Source organism: Lutra lutra, chromosome 4, assembly GCF_902655055.1.
Source record: "Lutra lutra chromosome 4, mLutLut1.2, whole genome shotgun sequence".
Lineage (NCBI taxonomy): Eukaryota > Metazoa > Chordata > Mammalia > Carnivora > Mustelidae > Lutra > Lutra lutra.
The window spans coordinates 167,396,469-167,418,050 of NC_062281.1; the positions used below are offsets into that span (position 1 = coordinate 167,396,469).

At 42.2% G+C, this 21,582-nt stretch overlaps 1 protein-coding gene across 25 annotated transcripts in view; it reads right to left on the minus strand.

Moving 5' to 3' along the window:
- The window catches only part of MACF1 (microtubule actin crosslinking factor 1), a 347,599-nt gene that overhangs the window by 91,472 nt on the left and 234,545 nt on the right, over positions 1 to 21,582 (minus strand). For 22 of the 25 annotated variants that reach the window (XM_047723649.1, XM_047723645.1, XM_047723644.1 and 19 more), the window contains 11 exons: positions 19,962 to 20,195; positions 18,505 to 18,705; positions 15,230 to 15,748; positions 14,056 to 14,232; positions 13,674 to 13,797; positions 12,444 to 12,652; positions 11,737 to 12,054; positions 8,394 to 8,560; positions 6,758 to 6,914; positions 4,809 to 4,926; positions 548 to 610 (listed from right to left, as the gene is read on the minus strand). In XM_047723649.1, the coding sequence (XP_047579605.1) occupies positions 548 to 610; positions 4,809 to 4,926; positions 6,758 to 6,914; positions 8,394 to 8,560; positions 11,737 to 12,054; positions 12,444 to 12,652; positions 13,674 to 13,797; positions 14,056 to 14,232; positions 15,230 to 15,748; positions 18,505 to 18,705; positions 19,962 to 20,195 (2,287 nt within the window). The remainder of the gene's footprint in view (positions 1 to 547; positions 611 to 4,808; positions 4,927 to 6,757; positions 6,915 to 8,393; positions 8,561 to 11,736; positions 12,055 to 12,443; positions 12,653 to 13,673; positions 13,798 to 14,055; positions 14,233 to 15,229; positions 15,749 to 18,504; positions 18,706 to 19,961; positions 20,196 to 21,582) is intronic. The other 3 variants (XM_047723646.1, XM_047723643.1, XM_047723628.1) reach the window with 1 other exon arrangement.

Below are 21,582 nucleotides of genomic sequence, written 5' to 3' on the forward strand. Positions count from 1 at the left end.
AGTGAACTAGAGATTCTGTTCCTGCTAAATCACATAAAAGTTCCTGTTCATATATACAAAGCAAAAGAGCTTTCATTAATCTGCTTTCAGATTTTGACATTAGGTACTCAGATGTACAAATAAAATGCTAAATACACTTGGGAACTGCAGAAATGAAGGGAGTGAAGGATTTGGGGCACTCTTCTGCCCCCCCTTCTCCAAATAACAGAGAAATCATGGAGCCGGAAGGCTGAGGGTTAGACTAGACTACCTCTAATGTGGCTTTCTTTAGGACTCAAAGATTCACATATATTTTCTTCAAGGTGTTTCCTCACTGGTCTTATCTGGTGGCCCAATTTATTTCCTAGTACTGCATCTACCTGGCTGCCAACCCATTTAGCCTTTAGTGACCCAGCAAAGGAGCATCACAGTGGCCTCTCCCCAGATTTTTACCCTCGTACCCATCCTGGCAGCAGTTCTTTCACACATACAGAAACATACACAGATGCCAATGCGAACACTGTCCTAACACATCCAACAAAGAAGCACTGTGAAATGACATTCTCACCTTTGCAGGTGTGGTATCCGTTTACACTGCCTACAGAGCTTCCTACAGAGGGCAGTATGGAACCTGAGCAGAAGGACAGGGAGACAAACAGGGCAAGACAAACGTGTTAGGAATACATACAGGCACTGAATTTGTTCTCTGGCACTCACTTTTAAGCTCAGGTATCAGGAGGTTAACACGGCACAAGACAACATACTCATGGAAAGAGACAAATCATTTTAGCTGCCAGGCAAGAGAGCATCACTCAGGTATTTTGGCTTCTTAGCAGTAGTGATTCCTAACCCGTTCTAAATGAAACCTGAATTCCCTTCCTTGATCTCTGACTTGAAATGTTTGGATTCTGCCACAATGTTGCAAAGCAAGTACTGATAAAATGATTATGTCTTTATAATCTGTGCTGTCTGCCACACTTTGGAACAAGAATTTATAATAAAGCCAAAAAGGTTCAACTTTAACATCAATGTCCTTCAACTTGATAAAAATGAACAATGAGTGTAATTAAGGACAGAAGAAGTAGTAGTCTTTTAATAAAGACATCCAAAATGAGCCCTTATATTGCTTCAAAAGGCAGATTCTCTGTCTTTTCTTCCATGACTTTCTGCTTTCCTTCCCCACCAGAAAACGGAAATTCTAAGCGCCAAAAAACCTGACTCATAAATATTCCCATAAATTCTGCTTTGGGCCTTTGGTTCTGTTTCTAATTACCACGATTTCACCTATATTCTCCCCATGTTGATTCCTTGTATTTTAGGAGTGTCCCAGGTTAAATAAAAATCAGATCATGTAATTATAGAAATTATACAGAAATGTGGAGAATAGTCATGATATAATATTACATTACAAGGAGAGAATAAAACTCTCATGTGCACTGATTTCACTGGAAAAATTTATGTTAAGGTTATATATCAAAATATAGTAGCTGTGAAACTTTTAAATGCTAACATTACTGTACTTTCTTTTTTTTTTTCCTTAAGTAGGCTCCACACCCAGTGCGAAGCCCAATGCAGGGCCTGAACTCAGGACCCTGAGATTAAAACCTGAGTTGAAATCAAGAGTTGGACACTTAACTGACCAAGTCACCCAGGCACCCCAATATTACTGTATTTTCAGTGAAAAAAAGGATCAAACAAAAAGATCATATTCCACTGCAATAGGGGGATGACCAAAAGAGAAACTGGACTAGTAATTGAGAGAAGAGGGTCCTGGCCAAGACCGTTGCTCACTCAGTATGTGAGCTTTAGTCTGCAGATAGACCTCAATGTCTTCTCTAGTATATGAAGATAATACTAGCTATCCTGTCAGCGCTGATGGGGTCGCCGGAGAGAGGTAATGAGGGAGTGTACGTGAAAGCACTTTATGAAACAAAAAGAGCTACACAAATGTCAAGAACTGTAATATTCATGATTTTTCAGAGGTAGAACAGAACTTTGAGAGCACTCAGGTTAGTGATCTTCAAAGCAGCAAAGGTGGTGCTTTAGGGACTCTGTAAATGTTTGGTTTAGATTTAATCTTCAGAATATATTTCTGACTACTTAGAAATAGCAAGAAAACATACACATTCGATTATTTTGAACACCACATCTTAACTCACTAGATACAACCAATGTATGCTGCTTTGGGGAGAGAATGAAATAGCTCCTGTACCTCCCTGCCTACATTTAAACTTCTTTTTGAGTGTCACTGATTAGAAAAGCTGTAACTCTTTGCCAGCACTTGACAGGAGTCAAACCTACACGTGTCCGCTCGTACAAAGAAAGACATTACAGCACGTGTGTATTTATTAAAGAAAGTGACAAGAAAGTCTAAGGTGCATCTACTCAAAGCAGGCTCTCATTAGGGCAGAACCATGTGGTAACAGAATTCTTTTTTTTTTTAAAAAGATTTTTATTTATTTATTTGAGAGGGAGAAAGAGCACAAGTAGGCAGAGAGGCAGGCTGAGGGAGAGGGGGAAGCAGGGAGCCCAATGTGGGGCTCGATCCTAGGACCCCTGGGATCATGACCTGAACTGAAGGCAGACGCTCAACAGACTGAGCCACCCAGGCGCCCTGGTAACAGAATTCTTAACACGTCAGGTTATGATGATGTCAGGTTATAGGCAAGCTTTTGTCCTCTGTGCCAGTTTTAGGTGTTTTCTATGTTTAAGAAAAGAATGTGATTCTTCATTAAAATTCTTGGTGATTTAACTTGGAAACAAGAATTTATTACATCACTTTCAAGCTTCTAGTTCAGTTTAACTGAGGAGTATTCTGAGACTATAAAGTGAACTTTTTTTTTCACCTTGAATCAAGTAAATTTGTGTTTGAATTTAGGCTGCATCACTTACATAGTGGGTGACATCTTAGTTACTGTGGCCCCTCAGTCCCCTTCTTTCACCTGTACTAAATGTATAATTTCTACCCCATAACTCTTGAGGAAATTAATAAATGAGTAATTAATGGGAAACTGGTAAGCTATCTATAAGACAATAATACTTGAGATTATCTTTCCCATTGGGCCAAATTTACTTGAATTGCTACGGACAAATATCACTTACATTACTATCAATTATCTACAAAACTCTAGAACAGTTTAGTAAATAGACAGTTAAAGATGCACACTCAGAACCAAATAATTTCCCAAAACCTATTAGACAATGCCTAACACTTCACTGAAAGGACACCCCATACTTTTCTGTTGTCCATTTCCAAGACTTTGACAATCTTTTCTGACACAGGTGAACCGTAAAGTGAACTTTTAAAACATTCGTCATCCTTTACAACTATTTATCCGCATGACTTGTATTTTCTGAGTAAAATGCAACCAAACAAAATGGAGAAATAAATCTCACAATAAAGCTATCATCCAAAAATCCTTTGTCAAAACTTTATATTCCAGGGCCACTGGGTGGCTCAGTGGATTAAGCCTCTGCCTTCAGCTCAGGTCATGATCTCGGGGTCCTGGAATCGAGCCCCTCAACAGGCTCTCTGCTCAGTGGGGAGCCTGTTTCCCCCTCTCTCTGCCTGCTGCTCTGCCTACTTGTGATCTCTCTCTCTCTCTCTGTCAAATAAATAAATAAAATATTAAAAAGAAAAAAAACTTTATATCCCCTAAAATAGTCTTAATGTTTTTACTGATGAATTTCATAATAGATAAAGTGCTATAAATTTTCTTATAAGGGAACTTTATGCCAACAAAATATCATTTGTATCTGTTTTATGTAGTAGAGTTCTATTTGAGATTATTTTTAAAAATATTTTAGTGTTTTAAAATGTTTGAAAAACCAATGCTCTAGTCTAGGAGTCAAAAAACTATCCTGCCCAAATCTGGCCCTCTGCCTATTGCTGTATGTAAAGTTTTATTTGAACACAGCCACATCCATTCACTTGTATATTGTCTATGACTGTTTTTGTGCTTCAGTAGAAGAGATGTGTAGTGTAACAGAGCCCATGTGGCTCACAGCCTTAAATATTTACTATATGGCCCTTTACCGAAAAAGCTTGCTGACTCCTGATGTAGTCACACACTAGTAAGTCCCTGAACTTAAGGTTTCATGTGTTGCAATATAAGAATCACCAATTCCCTGAAATGTTGTCATTTCTGGGTAGTTCCAAGAGATCTTCAAACTTCAACAGAAAAGTGGCTGTTCTCAGGAGGAAAAAATAAACTTTTGCCCTACAACTGAAGTGATTCGTAGGTGTACACTAACACAGTCTGGCAATAAAACCTATGAGATGCCAATTAAAAAACCAGAAAGTGACTGTAAGTTCATACGGATTTTGTTTGAAAGACTTAATTTGCCACCAGAGATTATTCATACATCTGGGCACAATCTTTGTATTCACTTCCAGGAAGTGTGGCAGTCTTTGATAGACCAACACTGACTCCTAAATACCTAGTCTCTCTCAAGATGTCTTGCTTAGCCCTGGAGATAGGGCTGACTCTAGTTTAAAGATGATACATAGCCATCCATTTCCATGTTTAAAAAAAAGAAACTTGCCGAGATGGAAATCTTATTTTAATCCTTCTCTGTTCATTAAGGCCAACTAGTCCCTTAACTTTTTCCCATTACAGGAAGGAATTCTGCAAAATGGAGCAAAGTTATACAGCTAGCAAACAGGGAACAGATCAGGTTGAGGGGGAAGACTGCTTGTGGATCGCTCCCCTTCATTCTCATATCAACCTTGATTCTGACTTTTATTAAATAAGGGGTCATAACCAAAGGCCAACAGTCAAAGGGAAGAATGATATTTATTTACTGCATTTTTAAGAGCCTATACTCACCTGTCTTGGCTTGGGAATCAGGTGCTGTGATCTCCATGATGAGATTTTCTAAGGAAGTGCCTTTACAGTTGATTTCTTCCACCAAACTTCCTTTACTGGCCCAGTCATCTAGAAGATCCTGTTAACATAACAGCTAAATGTAAGTGACATCTGTGGACATTCTTCACATCAGTAGGGACACCTGCTCTTGTACATATACCCCCTAAACTTCTGATAAGCATTAAGTGACCACCCTTGTGTATTCAGCCACTGCAAGATCTTGGTTTAGCCAGCCATGTGTGAAAGAACGATATTCAGGATCTTCCCATTCATTCGTTCATTCATCAATTATTTATCAAGCCTTACTGTAGGCTAGGCATCATGCCTAACACTGAGGATACAAAATGGGATTATGGCACAGTTCCTAAAACTAAGAAGTCAGATTATCAATTGAATTATAATGTGATAAATGCTATTACAGAAATATAGACAGTAAGAAAACTCTGAGAGCACAAGAGGAGACACATCTGACTCTGCCTAGAGGGAGGGCAGCTTTGAGTGAAGAATAAGGTAGTAAAAGGGAATGGCATGCATGTAAAGAATATAAAGGAAATGGCAAATGGAGAGTAAAATGTGGAGCTAGACACTGAGATGAAGAGAAATACACAGAATCACATAGGCTACACTTTGCATTTTCAAGGTAACTTTTATATTGCTCTTAAAGCCGGAGCTCTCACTACCATAGAAAACCATTAGGAAACAAAGGCATCTGAGTAACTAGGTCATATTGTCTCTAGATGTGGATCGCCTGTCACAGAAGTAGAATTCCACTAATTCCAAAGCAGGGGCACCTTCTTAACCTTGAATCCCTTCCTCCACACTGAATTTCCCTGACAATCTACTTAGTTTGTTTTTTACTTTAAACTGCCCAGAAGCAGAGAAGAGCCATGCTCATGCTGCCTAACTGCAAACGGAGCCTTGTGAATTCACAACTATCAATTACTTTATTAATCACTCTAGATTCCAAAGAGCCACAGTTAGCAAACCAGGCATCGACTCACAGGGTATTTTAAATTTTTGAGAGAAGTACAGTGACATTGTTGGATACCATGTGAACAACCACTATGAAGTTACTGAGACCTAATCAGGTAGCAAGTGAGACTTTTTAGTTTTTTCTTTCTTTCTTTTCTTTTTTATGCCTAGAGGAACCCTGAATAATTTCTTGAAGCACTAAGGACACTGTGAACCTAGAAATTGGAAAGCCTCTGCCCTAGGGGATTCCTCATAGCAAACGCTCCTGGCACTCCCTCTGTGAAAGCAACCAAACTCTTTCCCTGTCATCTGGCCGAAAATAAATCCTGCTTTACTAAGCAAATAAGGAGAATGCACAAGCAGTAGCTGGAGGTAGATGTGGCTTGCTTTCAACAGAAAGAAGAGATGTGTTAGAGGCTCAAGCAGAGGCTGAATGACTCAAAGAAGGAATTCTGCCAGGGATGGGAGAAAGGTTGATCCTACTCTGGAAGGTACCATCCAACCATCTGATTCTAACTTTTCCTTTCTTAGCTATAGAGCTAGTTCTTCTTTCCTCAATTTCCTGATCATGCATCTGGTCACTTGCTCATACATAACTTTCTAATTCTCAAACACACATGAAGACTGTAAGCTTCTCAAGGACTAGACTTTAACAACTATCTTCTTCATGACCCACCACAGCAGGAGAGACATCTGAAAAATAGCTGAAACCTAATAGATCTTATTCCCAGATTACTTTTTTGGTTTTGGTTTTTAAATAGGAGACATTTTGGTGCTCGGTGCTTGGGTGGGGGTAGGTGTGAATCACATAAAGAAAATGGAAGGATTTCTATTCTGATGCAGAAGGATAACTTGGACATGTCACATCACTTCCCTGGCCACACAAGCTTCCAAACTGCTGTCTAGCCTGGCTCCTGGAGCTCTGTTGGTTCACCTACCTTCAGGTGTTCAATCTGCTTTTCCAACTCTTTCATACTCATAAAAGTCTCTGCAGGTGGAATATTCCCTTCAGTTTCCTTTAGCCATTTTTGGAAGGTCCTAACCAGCTTCCGAAATTCATCCAATTGCTCCCGACAAGATGACGCATCTTCCTCTCTGTCAACAACATCGAAGGCAATTTGTTACTTGCCAGACTAAGCTTCATGAAGATGTCAAGTTGAACTAAAACTACACTCATCCTGGGACTCTAAGCATCTTTTCCTTACAGGGCCTGTTCTTTCCCATAATCTGTTCCACAGCAGCTTTGGCTAAATCAGCACATACAATGTAGGAGAACATCAAACTAAGGAATCTGTTGCCCTTGTTTGGACATTTCTGGGGAGAGGAGTCTTCAATCTTACTCCAGGCTAAAGTGAAAGTGAGAGAAAGGAAAAGGAGCCTGCTATTTAGGTGCAATGATACAATGGAAAGAATGTAGGCTGGCTTTGGATCTCAAGTCCAGCTCTGTCACTTTTTAGGTAGTTGACTCTTTCAAGGCCTAATTCAAATGCTAATCCTGTTAGCAAACAAAACGCTGAAACGGAGGCTCAGAGAATGTTAGATTTAGCACACTAGGGCCTCCTGGGTGGCTCAGTTGGTTAAGCTCAAGTCGTGATCCCAGAGTCCTGGGATGGAGCCCCACATCAGGCTCTCTGCTCAGCAGGGAGCCTGCTTCTCTCTCTCCCCTCTGCTCCTCCTCTATTTCCCTAGAGATAGAGGTAAATAAGTAGAATCTTTGGGGGCGGGGGGGGGGGAAGCATACAAATGGGTAAAATGAGCCAAGGACAAAGGAGAATTCTATTTCAAAATTAAATTTTGGAAGTGGCCACATCTATCAAACTTCAAGCCAGAGATCCTGGTTCTTCCTACAGCTAAATGGCCCTGAATACAGAGGAAGAACAAGCTTTCCTGGCCTCTGCCCCCCTTTTCTCCACTAAGTAACCTGGGGCTTACAGTGTTGTTTTGAGCAACTGCTTTCCTCCAGTCACTTTCCTCAGATAGTTACTTGCCAAGTCAAGATTATATATGGCTAAACCAAGAGAGGAAGTCTTATCAAGCTCCTAAACCCATGTGAGGTCTTCTAATGCAATCATGGCATTTCAACAGTCAGCAGATAATCTGAAATCAGCCACCTCTGTCATATAATCCCATGTTTCCCTAAAAGAAGAATCCAGACTCTCCTCCAAAACAACTTAAATGTGGTCAAAGCAAGCAGAAAGAGAACCAATATACCTATTAATTACATCTGGAAAGTCTCCTCCAATTTTTCTCTTTATTTCAAATTCTGTCACAATCCTACTTGCTGTCTCACATTTATTCTGTTAGGTCCAGGTGATCTGGGCTATTGACTGTACAGAGGGAAACTGAGCCCCATTACTGAGAAGTAATTCATGATTTAGTAATAGAAAACCACTAAGCACCAAGTAGATTAAATAGCTTTGCCTAAAAGAGGCACTTTCCAATCTCCTGCGACTCAGTAGCAGACTTCCTGATGCCATCTTTTCTACTAAAGGAAGAAGAGAAAATCATTTCATTCAATAGCAAAAAAAAAAAAAAAAGAGCTTCCCCAATTGACCAACACATATGAAAAATCACCTTTCTTTAACTGTCTTCTGTAGCTCTGTGAAGTCCTTTCTGAGGTTCTGTACCCTCTCCTGGTGCAGGGATAGGTCCAGTGCAAAGCCACAGGAGCTCAGTTCTGTGACGAGGTGCTCAAGAGTCTCAAGGTTCTCCTGTTGATCTTCCATTTCTGAATTGAGCTCCTGTTAAGTAAATAGGAAAATGTACTAAATCCCTGATCGTTATAAATAAATACACTCTAAAAAAATAGGTATCTATACTAAATTGGAGGCAAGTCCCCCCAATCTGTAGGACAAGAGGGAACAAGAAAAGAGGCATGCTCACTGGGTCAACTACTAGATCAAAGCAATAAATAGAGAATTTTTCCAGGCCACCTGAGAGTGGCTAGGAATTGAAAATGAATATTGCCTCCTTTATTATTTTTTTAAAAGATTTTATTTATTTACTTGGCAGATAGAGAGAGACAGTGAGAGAGGGAACACAAGCAGGGAGAGTAGAAGAGGGAGAAGCAGGCTTCCCGCTGAGCAGGTAGTCTGACGCGGGGTTCAATCCCAGGACCCTGGGATTGTCATGAGCCGAAGGCAGGCACTTAACAACTGAGCCACCCAGGTGCCCCAGAATATTGTCTCCTTTAAACAAATGTTCAAAGGTTTGGGAGGCAGCATGACAGAATGAAAAGAATGGAGGTTTCCAGAGTCAAAAAGAGTCCTGAAAATCAATCACGGCTTTGCTACTTCTAGCTTATGATCTTAAACTACTAAATTTCTCTAAGCTCCTATAGCCTATCTCTTCTGTAAAACAGGGCAAATATACACTCTCCACTATTATTTAACTCTGTATTCAAGATAATAGCCAATGCAATTAGGTAAGAGAAAATAATCTGTGGCATACAAATTGGAAGAGGTAAGACTATATTTGCAGATTATCTGGAAGTATACTTATAAAACCCAAGAGAATCAATAATACAATTAAACAATGAAGTAATCCAATAAGGTAGCAGGATATAAAACCAACACATAAAATCAAGAGTGAAAACTTCATTTACAATATACAGCATAAAAGGTACAATTTTAAGAACCAACTAACAAGAAACATGCAAAACCCTTAAGAATAAAACCTTAAAATATCTGACAGACACAAGCACACCTCAATAAATGGAAAGACATCCATAAAGATATGTGTGTGTGCATATGTATGTGTGCATACATGCATGCGTGAATAAATAAATTTAACATGATCCAAATAGAAATACCAATTTTTCAAAAAATACCAATTTTCCCCTATGACTAATAAAGTTGATTTTATTTTATTTTATTTATTTATTAAAGATTTTATTTATTTGACAGACAGAGACCACAAGTAGGCAGAGAGGCAGGCAGAGAGAGGAAGGGAAGCAGGCTCCCTGCCAAGCAGAGAGCCTAACGCGGGGCTCGATCCCAGGACCCTGGGAACATGACCTGAGCCGAAGGCAGAGGCTTTAACCCACTGAGCCACCCAGGCACCCTAATAAAGCTGATTTTAAAGTTCACATGGAAAAATAAATGTACAGTTACTGGTTTGAAAATCCTGAAAGAAAAAGACAGAGAGAGAGACTAGCCCTCCTAGATAGTAAAACATACCATGAAGGCTCTAGAATAAAAAATAGCGTGCTCTGGTTCATGAACAGACAGACCAGCAAAGCAGAACAGAAAATCCAGAAACAGACCTGAGTCCACATGGACATTCTATATCTGATAAAGATGACTTCTCAAATCACTGGGGAAAAGATGGACTTTTCAAAGAAATGATACTGGGAATAACTAGAGAGACCTTCAGAAAAAGAACTTAGATTCATACTGTGCACTCTATCTCAGAATAAACTTGAAATGTTAAAAGATTCAAATGTAAATGAGAGAAAGAAATGATTTGAATTCTACAAGCAAGCATGGGTGAATTCTTTCAAACCTGGGTGTGGTAAAAGACTTTAAAAAATACATGTTCAATAAAAAGTGATAAAATCTACTATGTAAACATTTAAAAGCCTTTTACATGGCCAAAATCCCTATAAGCAGAGACAAAAGACAACTGTGAAAAAAGATTTTCAACATACACACATAAAGAACCAATCTCCCTAATATAAAAATCCCGTAAATTGAAAGAAGAAAAGAACAAAACAAATTCCTGACAGAAAATAGTAAAGGCCATGAACCAAGAGTTGGCAAATAAATGTCCCTTAAATGTATAAAAATATACTCAACTTCATCAGAGAAGAAATAAAAATAAAAACCACATTGAAATATTATGTTTTATCAATCAGATTAACAGGAACTCAAATGCTGTTCTGCTGGTGAGGCTGCAGGGGAAACAGGTACTTTCATGGATTGTTGGTGGGAATGTAAAATGGTGAAATCCTGACAGACTGGGATCTAGGTGAGAAGGATGCTGGTACCATTCCTTCTACTTTTCTGTACATCTGAAATCACTCAAAACAAAACTCAAAAAGGATAGCAAACCAAAGTATGAGATCCCACTTTAATATGGAGAAAGTTAGTTGGATAATCCCAAGGCACCAATGTGGGGACATAGGAATGCTGAGTTCCTACAGGTGGAAATGTGGGCACCTGGAGCCAAGGTGGCCACTCCTTGGTCAAATTAAGTACAGGCATACACTCTGACCTACAATCCTACTCCACGTGTCTCTGTATCTGTCGTAGGTAAGACTCTTTGCCAAACATTTCTAACTGCACTTACTAGGTATACGGTAGGAACACATTTCTCCACTCCCTTGAAAGCCAGGTGTGAAACCTGCTTTAATTCGTGAAATGAAAATGGATTTGATATGCCCTCTCCCTGCTGCAGCTGTAGTCATGAAGGTGCAGGGCAGGATAAAGTCAGCAATGACTTGATCCCTGAGTGACCATGATGAGCTAAATAGCCCCACTGATCTGGGTTGAACATGCAGAATGCATGAAAAATAAATCTAAGGTGTTTTTTAAAAAATGGACAAACAGTATCTAGCTTACAGGATGGTTGTGATAATTTTTTTTTAAGATTTTATTTATTTATTTGAAAGGGAGAGTGAGAGAGTATATGCACAAGCAGGGGCAGCTGCAGGCAGAGGCAGAGGGAGAAGCAGACTTCCCACTGAGCAGGAAGCCTAATGAGGGGCTCGATTCCAGGACCCTCAGATCATGACCCGAGCCACAGGCAGACGCTCAACTGATTGAGCAACCCAGGCGCCCCTGGTTGTGATAATTCTTTAAGAGAATGTAGGTAGAGTTTCTACGACTGACTGACATACTATGCACTCCGTGATTGCTGGTCCCCTCCTTGCCCTTCTTTTCTCTTTGTTCTGCCACGGTGGCAGATACAGTCTCACCTGGATCTGCTGGAAGAAGTGCGCAATATCTTGATCTGGCTGATTTCCAGAAGCTAGCATCCGGCTTTTGTTTTCCATGAATTGCTGCAACTTATCAGAGAGATGTTCAAACATCTCCGCCTGGGGCAGAAGCTTCTTCAGGGAGCTCTCCTTTTCTTGCTGCTGGAGACAGAGCTGTTCGAAGCGCTGGCTCACCTCTGCCAGTTTGCCCTGCAGCACGGCAGCTGTGGCGCTGTCTGCTGTCTCCATGAATCGCGTCACCATCTCACGGGTGGCCTCCAAGCTGCTCTTCTGCCGAGCAATGTCCTGCTTCAATTTCTGTCACCAAAAAATGTGTTGGTCAGCTCTTGGCTCACTTATCCTAGGATATTCAAGCCACAAACCAGTAATTTTCTAGTAATTTCGGCTCACCTGCTCAAGGAAGGCAGGACTACAAATGACTGAGCCTCTGGAATACAAACATCTATCCCCTTAGTTCCCCACTGCATTCCATTAATGACTTCACTGAGCCACTCTTCCTCAAGCTTAAATGGTTTAGAAATAGGGTAGAAATATCTTTACGTGGATTAGTCATCATCTCTAAAGTCTTATTAGAGGATTCATGGAAATGAATTCTTTTCCTTTTTGAAAAATACTTTTTCAAAATGATGTAATCACGGAACATAGCAAATACGCCATTGACGCTAACTCTTGGGCCTAGGTCTCACCATATTAGTGGCCAGGGCTTCCTGGATGACTCCCAGGGACAGGGATGCCACCTGCTCCTCCTCCAGGTTTTGTTCAACTTCCCTGATGGACTGCAACAAGCTCTCCAGGCTTTCTTGGACACTCTGAGATCGGGCAATCGCCTTCTGCAGCAGAGCAGAGCGCTCAGCCAGGCTACTCGACAGTCTTTGAAAACGGCTGAGTATGGAATCTGGAAAACCAAGGCCATGAGAAGAGAGCGGAGACTATTTTCATGTTGTGCTTTTAAAAACAACGTATATAAATCATACGTGTTAATCACAATAATAACAGACATTAAGACAAATAGAAGGGATAAGTTTAAAGTGCATTTGTATTTGAGCCAAATTCACAAAGCATCATTTAGCCCCTACCAAGTGCCGGAAATTGTGCTGGATGCTGAGGACTGAAGATAATTAAGGTAAGTCCCTGGCTTCTATAAACTTAAGACTGTAAACATTCAGCATAGGCAGAAAAGGGTACATCACAACTAGCCATAAAAATAAAACTGCAAGTGCTATACTGACGCTAAGAGAAATGTACTAGAGGGGCGCCTGGGTGGCTCAGTGGGTTAAGCCGCTGCCTTCGGCTCAGGTCATGATCCCAGGTCCTGGGTTCGAGCCCCACGTCGGGCTTTCTGCTCAGCAGGGAGCCTGCTTCCTCCTCTCTCTCTGCCTGCCTCTCTGCCTACTTGTGATTTCTCTCTGTCAAATAAATAAATAAAAATCTTAAAAAAAAAAAAAAAAGAGTAATGTACTAGAGAAGGCTGAAAGAAGAATGATTCTTTCTTATCTTTTATTTCTTTTGGGGCTTGGAGGTGGTGGCCAGGACTTTACAAAGGAAGTAACCGCTCAGGTACATCTAGGAGCTTGAGCAAGATTTCATCACACATGCTAAACTCTCAATAAATGTTAGCAGCTGAATCACAGGGAAAACTTCAGGGGTAAAGTAATGAGGAAATGCCTAGTTTACTTGGGAAAGGAAAGAAGCAGGGCATGGCTAGAGGGCAGCATGCCTGGGGCAAGGGGCTGAAACCAGATTGCAAAGACCTTCAATGGTACAAGAACAAAGTTCGCTGGACAGTAAGCTCTTGCTGTTTGTGTTCCCGGCCCCTAGCCAGCACCACACATACTTGTACAATACAGTCTGACGCATTACAAAACAGTGGCATGCACGGGAATTAAGGGAGTGTTCTTGTTATTGCTGCTTCATACCTGTAGTTTCTTGAACATGCTTGCAGTCTGGGGCTGGCTCGCCTTCAATTTCCATGAGGTCATGAGCTACTTTTTGGAGCTTTTCTACAGGGACTTGGTGCTCAGCTAATTCCTCCTGCAACTGCTGCTTGTCCATGAAAAAGGCCAAAAGTAAAACCTCTGAGTAATCAAAGCTGGTTCTAGGAACCAAGGGCTACTTAGCATAGCGTTACTATGAATATTCTACAAAGAATACTTCTGTTTATTTGTACCCACAGATGATAGAATTAAGTGTTTAAGAATCAGATCTGGTTCAAGGCATCCCAACCATTGCCTTTATGAGTATTTGCTTTATTTCGGGGTACTCTACCCATCTGGTAGAACAGCCTGCGTCCCGGCCTACCTTTGTAGTTGCAAGCTGCTGTTGCAGAACGCCAGGGTCTGAGGCAACAGTATCTGAAAGGAGCTTCTCCACACTGGCCTCACAGGCCTGCATCCAAGCCTTCAGGCTGTCGGTACAGCTCTGGAACTGCTGGTACTGGCCTAGGAGCATATTCAGGTGAGAGCCCAATCGTGTACACTGTGCCAGAGAAAAAAGGGAGAGCAGGCTTAAGCAAGGTCCGGCTAAAGACAGCAGCTTCCTAGGCACGGTCCAAAGAAAAGTCTGGCCTTGGGTGCATGGGTGGCTCCGTTGGTTTAGCAACTGCCTTTGGCTCAGGTCGTGATCCCAGAGTCCTGGGATTGAGTCCCACATCAGGCTCCCAGCTCCACGGAGAGCCTGCTTCTCCCTCTGACCTTCTCCCCTCTCATGCTCTCTCTCAAATAAATAAATAAAATCTTTAAAAAAAAAAAAAGAAAGAAAGAAAAGTCTGGCCTTGTTACAGGATCTCACTCTAACCACAGTGAAGGGTAGCACCCAGGCCTCCAGGAACAGATGAGTAGCAACCATCTCCAAAAGCTGGGCCTTCATTGTTTGATCCATACTATTCACCCCAACTTTATATTATATACTCACGAAGACTAAGTGAGGTGTAGGGCAAGCCACCAAAGAACTACACATTAGGTTGCAGGCTAAGGTAGAAAAGGACTGGGAGAGACAGAGTGCTCTTTTTGGCTAGGTTAGAGATGTTGGCAAAGTGCAGAAGACAGGTAAGAACTGAATGGATTCTACAGTTTGGGAGTTAACAGGAGTTCTTTGATAGGGAGGAAGGCAAGGATGTACCCTAGATGTTCTGCGCAGGAATACAGACTGTGTACATGGTTCCAGCTTCCCCTGGAAGCTGTACTGTGTCTCTAGGGAGCCCACGTCTGCTGGTCAGGGTACAGGAGGGCAAGCACCTCCACCTTCCCTACCAGAGTGACATACCCCTGATACTGCTAGGATCGGGCATTAGCCCATGGGCCTCCACATTTTACATTTTTGCAGAGCTCATAAAAACATTCTGCCTGTGGTCAATATACAATTCAGCTCACTCACTGTGTCCTAAGGTTCTTATCCTAAGCCCCAGCAACTACCCACTGTTGTGTGAGGTCTCCCATGACCTCCCCCGCAGAGATTGTCAGGATTCTCGTGGTACCTTTGAATGGAGAGCAGTGTATCTTTCTGTTGCATCCTTCAGCTTGCCCTTCACTAAGGCTCCAGTGGCTGATGGTTCTCTGCCTTCCTCAAAGCTGTTTTCTGTGTCCAAGACTTTCTGCCCTGAGATAGTCACAAATCGTAAGTCTCCTTTGTGGGAAATGACGTCCTCTGAGAAGCTCCCCTGCCGCTTTAGCAGGGAGGGAAGGGCTTCGGGGCAGCTGCCTCCCTTGTGCATGTTGTCCAGCTCTCTCTCAGACCGCTCCAGCCAGTTCTCAAACTCTTGATGGTCCTGTAGGAACTTCTGCAGCTCGTCCCGTAGTGTCTGAACCTGCTTCAGCTCTGCCTCCGACTGGGCCAGGGAAGTCGCATACTGCCCCTTCAGCTCTCCTAGTTTATCCTGTAGCACCTGGCGTTCCTCAGGCGTGAGATTGTGGCCATGCTGGTCCAGGAAGGCCTGAGCTGACTGGGTGGCCAGGATGAAATTTTGCTGCTGAGACAGCAATTCTTGGTGACGGGCCTAGCAAAAAAATTCCCCCCAAACAAACAATGATCAGTAGGGATACCACAAAAATTCGGTTATGTCTACAGTTAGAAGTAGAGAGAGATCTCAATAGGCCACTTTTCCAGTTGTTCAAAAATCAGTATCTCTCAATATCTCTCACTTTCTAAGCCTTATGCCATATACTAGTCCCAGCTGAACTGATACATGTAGGATCTTAGGGTTTTCTAAGAGACTCCACATATAATATCTCAAGTGATTTGGGGCACAAATGGCAATATAAGCAGACAATATCTATGTATGTTACATGTCTTGACTAAGGTCATGCAGGCAGTTAAGGGACAAACTAAGACTAGAATCTGGCTCTCTTCACTAAACCATTCTCTCTCTCTTTTTTTTTTAATTTACTTGACAGAGATCACAAGCAGGCAGAGAGGCAGGCAGAGAGAGAGAGAGGAGGAAGCAGGCTCCCCACGGAGCAGAGAGCCTGATGTGGGGCTTGAACCCAGGACCCTGGGATCATGGCCTGAGCCGAAGGCAGAGGCTTTAACCCATTGAGCCACCCAGCTGCCCCTTCACTAAACCATTCTAAGTCTAAGTAAGAGAAGGCACAAGTGGCCAGCTCATAACTACCCACATTAATGGAAGGGGAGAGTAAGTTGGATAAGCCAAATATGACAATATAAAAATTACAACTACTAAGCTGTGAAGTCTCCATTAGCTGTGAAATATCCCTGAACACTGTCCCACCTAGGAAAGTTCTTAGAAAATTAATCCTTTAAAGAAACAATTTGTATTCCAGTGAGAGTAAACTGTATTTCTGGAGCACAGGTAATTTGTATTTTTTATTTGTATGTGCTATGTCTATGTGCTTACACATGGAACTTTTTTCTATTTCAATGGAATGTAAGTTATTTTAGGGAGTTGTGGTTGTTTTGTTTTGTTTCTTAAAATGTTCTTCCTGAGTCTAGGGGTGCCTGGGTGGCTCAGTTAAGTATCTGACTTTTGATTTTGGTTCAGGTTATGATCTCAGCTCAGGTCATGATCTCGGCTCAGGTCACGATCTTCAGGTCATGGGACTCCACACTCAGCAGGGAGTCTACTGGAGGTTCCCTCTCCCTCTCCCTTTGCCCCTCCCCCACCTTGTATGCAAGCTTTCTCTCCCCCAATAAATAAATAAATTTTTAAATTATAAATAAAAATAAAATGTTCTTCCCGAGTCTAATAGACAATAGTGGGGATTCAGTCAGTGTTCTTGCCTACCTAAACCATTTATGCAACTTCCTAGATCAGGACAATAGCCTAATTTTTTCCAGAACACTGTCCAGTTTCAACCTGAATCAGCAACCTATATCATCAGCTTCCAACATTATCTCAGGGAAGCTAGGGTGACAAATCTTTCCTTCTCAAATTGATAGTAAGGGGTAGTACCATAGCTTACCTGTACACCCCCCAGGTGTTCCCATTCTCATCCACCCACAAGTAAGGCAGTCTCCTTCCTAGGATGGAGATGCTCCCTGGTCAGGCTGACTATTGCCAGCAGTCCTGTGACAGTAGGACATCTCTGCTCTGAGCTGTTATGACTGCCTCAGCTTTGGGGGATACCCTACAATGGATCTCTAAGCGTAACAGCAGCATGCAAGAGGAAAAAATCCTATTAATACAAAACAAAGCAATGACATAGGCTATTCAGTAGAAGCATTCTAACTAAGCCAAATTTTCTTTGCTATAAAGGTGTCACTACTAAATAGGTGATCCATGTGTTTTCTAATTTCCCTAAACATATTGTTTTTCAGTCATGCAATAAAGTATGCCTGCATATGCCAGTTAATATCCTAGGAAACAGTTCCTCTGGTTGGTTCACTGGTTTATCTCCAATGCCTGACATACAGCAGGTGCTCGATATTTGCTGAATAATGAATACATGGGTAGAGATAAAGAGCGAGTAAGGAATGGTTTTTTGAGGGTGACAGGAAACCATTAAAAAAAGGGTTAATCAAGGATATTGTATTTTTGGAAGATCACTTAGTCGTGTAGGAGGGAGGGTAGAAGGCACAAGGCAAGGAGACCAGTTGAAACTGCCATAACAACTCAAATGGAAGGTGACAGTAGTCCAAACCACAATCATAGCTCAGGGGAAACAGAGAAGCAGGGATGACTCTGAAAGAGATATAAGAAGAGGGGATTTGATGACTGATTCGATACAGGAGAGTAGGGAGGGGAAGGAAGATGATGTCGAGCTCTGGCAATGAAGTGGGAGTAGAGGAAGGAGAACAAGTTTGATGGGGTGGAGGGTATGTTAGAGGAAACTGAAGCTCCATTTTTTGAGGCTGAACTGCTTGTGGTTGGTTCCAAGTTACAAACAGGCAGATGGATTTATGTACTGGTTTGAAGCTCCACACAGGCATTTAGGTTGGACACATACATGGAATTCTCCAGTACAGGTGGTAGCTGAAATGTCTTGAGTGGATAGAACTACCCAAAGGAAGTATATTCTGAAAGATGAGAAGAGGCTGTGGCTGCCTCTTGGAAGCACAGCAGTATCTCACAAACTGGCCAGAGGAAAGGAAAAATGATTACCAGGGCAGAGTAGCGCTTTGGAAAAGCAAAGGAGAAAGTGTTTCAACAGTGTCAAAGCTGCTGAGGTATCAAAGAGGGCATGAACTGAGACATACTTACTGTGCTTACTGGATTTAGGGGCAAGGTGGTTATGGTGACTTGCCCAGGGCAGCAGAGAGGTGCCCAGCAGAGTGAAGACAGGCTAACATTCTCACCTTCATCTTCTCACATTGCTTGTCCAGTTCCTCTGGGGCTTGGCTCGCCCCCTTGTGAGCATCTGTGGTATCAAAGGCTCCTTTCCCTAGGCTAGTTCCGGACAGCTGCTCCCTCTGTCCTTCAGATCGCACCGCAGTCACCCAGTCCAGGAGAGCATCAATCTTATTCCTGTTCTCTGCCAGTTCCTTTGCTGCTTTACTCTGAAAGCCACAGAAGGAGCCTAGTGAGAAGGCCTTAGATACTCAGCTATACAAACAAAGGTTAAGAAAAAAGTAAGACTTTCATGCTAAAGAAGAGAAGCTCTAAGACTACATATAAATGGTCTTCGCATCCACAAAAAAGAATGAGCATCTTCTACATCTGTTGAGAAACAATTAGTTAAAACAATCTCTAGATTTTTGTCTGTATCTCACTGCTTTTAAAAAGGTGTGTGCGGGGGGGCAATCCCCTTGAGTCCCTCGAGAACGTTGTACTACCTCTTTGCTATTGCGGGATAAACCTTGCTTTGTTGCCTACGATAACGTGTGTGGGAGGGGTGGGGGTGGCAAACCCCAGGATTTAAAAGGCTTTAAGAGATGATTTAGTCCTGGCAGCCCAGCAAGGCTTCATGGAATCCTTCATAGGTGTGCAGAAGCGACAGCCTGGCTTGGCAGGGTCAGAAACAGTATCGTTATAGTCACTCTCGATTACTAGCTGCCCTTCCCTAAGGGAAATGTAGACTTCTCCCAACCTTCTTCTGCCAGACAGAGTATTAAGTCCTAAAACTTGCCTCTTGAATTCCATTTTCTGACTGTTCGAGTACTGTGATTAATGAAACAGGTTATGCCAAGCGATACCTTCCTATATTTCAGAATTCCCCTTCAGGTAATTTATTTCTCTTTTGCATATTTTCTATCTCCCCCGTTTGTATCAGAATCCATGGCCAGACAAAGGATTCTAATTCAATCTGCCAGGGCTGAGCGGGGTGCAGAACAACATTTAAGACTTTACCTTCTCCTAGGTCTATCCCAGTGCCTCAGTTTCCATTGATCTGCAAGGGCAACCTGGGGATAGTGTGAGGCACACAGAGACTCCCCAGATACTTCTTCTTTGTGCTCTTGGATTATCAATCTAGATTCATGTTTGAAATGTGCCATTTGCTTTTTCCTCCCCAAGGTACTACCCTTCTTCACTAAATTCTTTTCAAGATCTTCCAATTAGAGTACTGAGTACACAGAAAGTAAAAATATTTTTTCTTTGGGAGTAGGGTGGGTGATATGAACTTCCTATCAACTATTCCTGACTTAAAGTCCTTTAGGATGTTTCTTCCCAAATCACAGACCAGCTCCTTAAGTAGCCTCTTTTTATGATTCTATGCTCTCTGTAAGGCAGTTTCCCCTTATTACCTTTTCTTCATTTGCCAGATGCCAAAATGTTCTTTTTTGAAAAATACCATGTATCAAAGAAGTCTGGTTACCTTTTCAGTCTCCTGCTGTACGGCTGAGGTAACCACTTCCTCCAGCTCCTTCTGGGCCACCCGAGTCCGTTCTTGGAGAGCCTCATACTGCTCCTTAGCCTGATGAAGCTTCTCCCGAAGAGCTGTCAACTCATGGGGGCTCAGCTTGGCCTGGTTCTCTTCCAGGAAGCCTTCGATGTCCTTGACAACACTGGCAAATGAGGCGGCCTGATTCTGAATATCGTCCTGTAAATCCTTAACACATGAACACAGGGAGGGCAGAGATGTCAACATTCCTTCTTCTAAGGAAGGCTGCTAACAACACACAGATGGCACGGCTAGGATGACACACACCTGCACCAGGTGTGTGTCCCTGACTGTAATCTGCTTAGGGTTTAGGCCTAAACCAATGCAGATAAGAACTTCTAAGAATTTTTCTTTTTTTAACTTAAATATTCTAACACTTAATTTTCTTTTTCTTTTAAGATTTTATTTATTTGAGAGAGAGAGAGAGAGCACGAGCGGGGTGAGGGGCAGGGGGAGAAGCAGGCTCTCTGCTGAGCAGGTAGCAGGGGCTTGATCCTGGGACTCCGGGATCATGACCTGAGCGGAAGGTAAATGCTTAACCAACTGAGCCACCCAGGTGCCCCTCTAATACTTAATTTTCTAAGCAAAATTTAAATTTCTAAGCAAATATTTAATGAAGACAAAAAAGGAGACTGTCCATAAACATGATGTTTATTTTGTAATGAGTTGTTCTCAAAGAGATCATTCTTCTATACAAAGGAGTCGACAATAGGATTCTAGCTGAGTTGAGATTTGATTGGTCCTTTATACTCTTTTGGTTATCACTCCTTAGCTTTTTTTCTTTTTAAAGATTTTATTTATTTATTTATCAGGGGCGGGGGGAGAGAGAAAGAGAGAGGAAGAGAGAGAGAGAGAGAGAGAGAGAGAGAGAGCGCGCATAGTGGGAGTGGCAGGCAGAGGGAAAAGCAGGCTTTCCACCAAGCAAGGAGCCTGATGCAGAACTTGATCTCAGGACCCTGGGATCATGACATGAGGCAAAGGGAGATGCTTAACTGACTGAGCGACCAAGGCAACCTTTTTTTTTTTTTTTTTAAAGTAATCTCTAGGGCACCTGGGTGGCTCAGTGGGTTTAGCCTCTGCCTTCGGCTCAGGTCATGGGGTCCTGGGATCGGGCCCTGCATCGGGCTCTCTGCTTAGAAGGGAGCCTCATTCCCCCTCTCTCTGCCTGCTGCTCTGCCTATTTGTGATCTCTCTCTCTGTCAAATAAATGGATAAAATCTAAAAAAAAAAAAAAAAAAAAAAAAAAAAAGTTAAAGTAATCTCTACACCCACCGGGGAGCTAGAACTCACAACTCCAAGATCAAGAATCGTATGCTCTACCAACTGAGCCAGCCAGGCATCCACCACTCCTTATCCTTAATGCAGCCTAGAAGGCCCGGCAAGATATGGGTCTGACATGGGGCTTGATCCCAAGACCCTGAGATCAAGACCTGAGCCAAAATCAAGAGTCAGCCGCTTAACCAACTGAGTTACCAAGGTGCCCCTATATATGTAACAGTTAATAATTACATGTTCACTTTTGTGCTTATCTGTATAATGTTTGTCTCTCCCACTA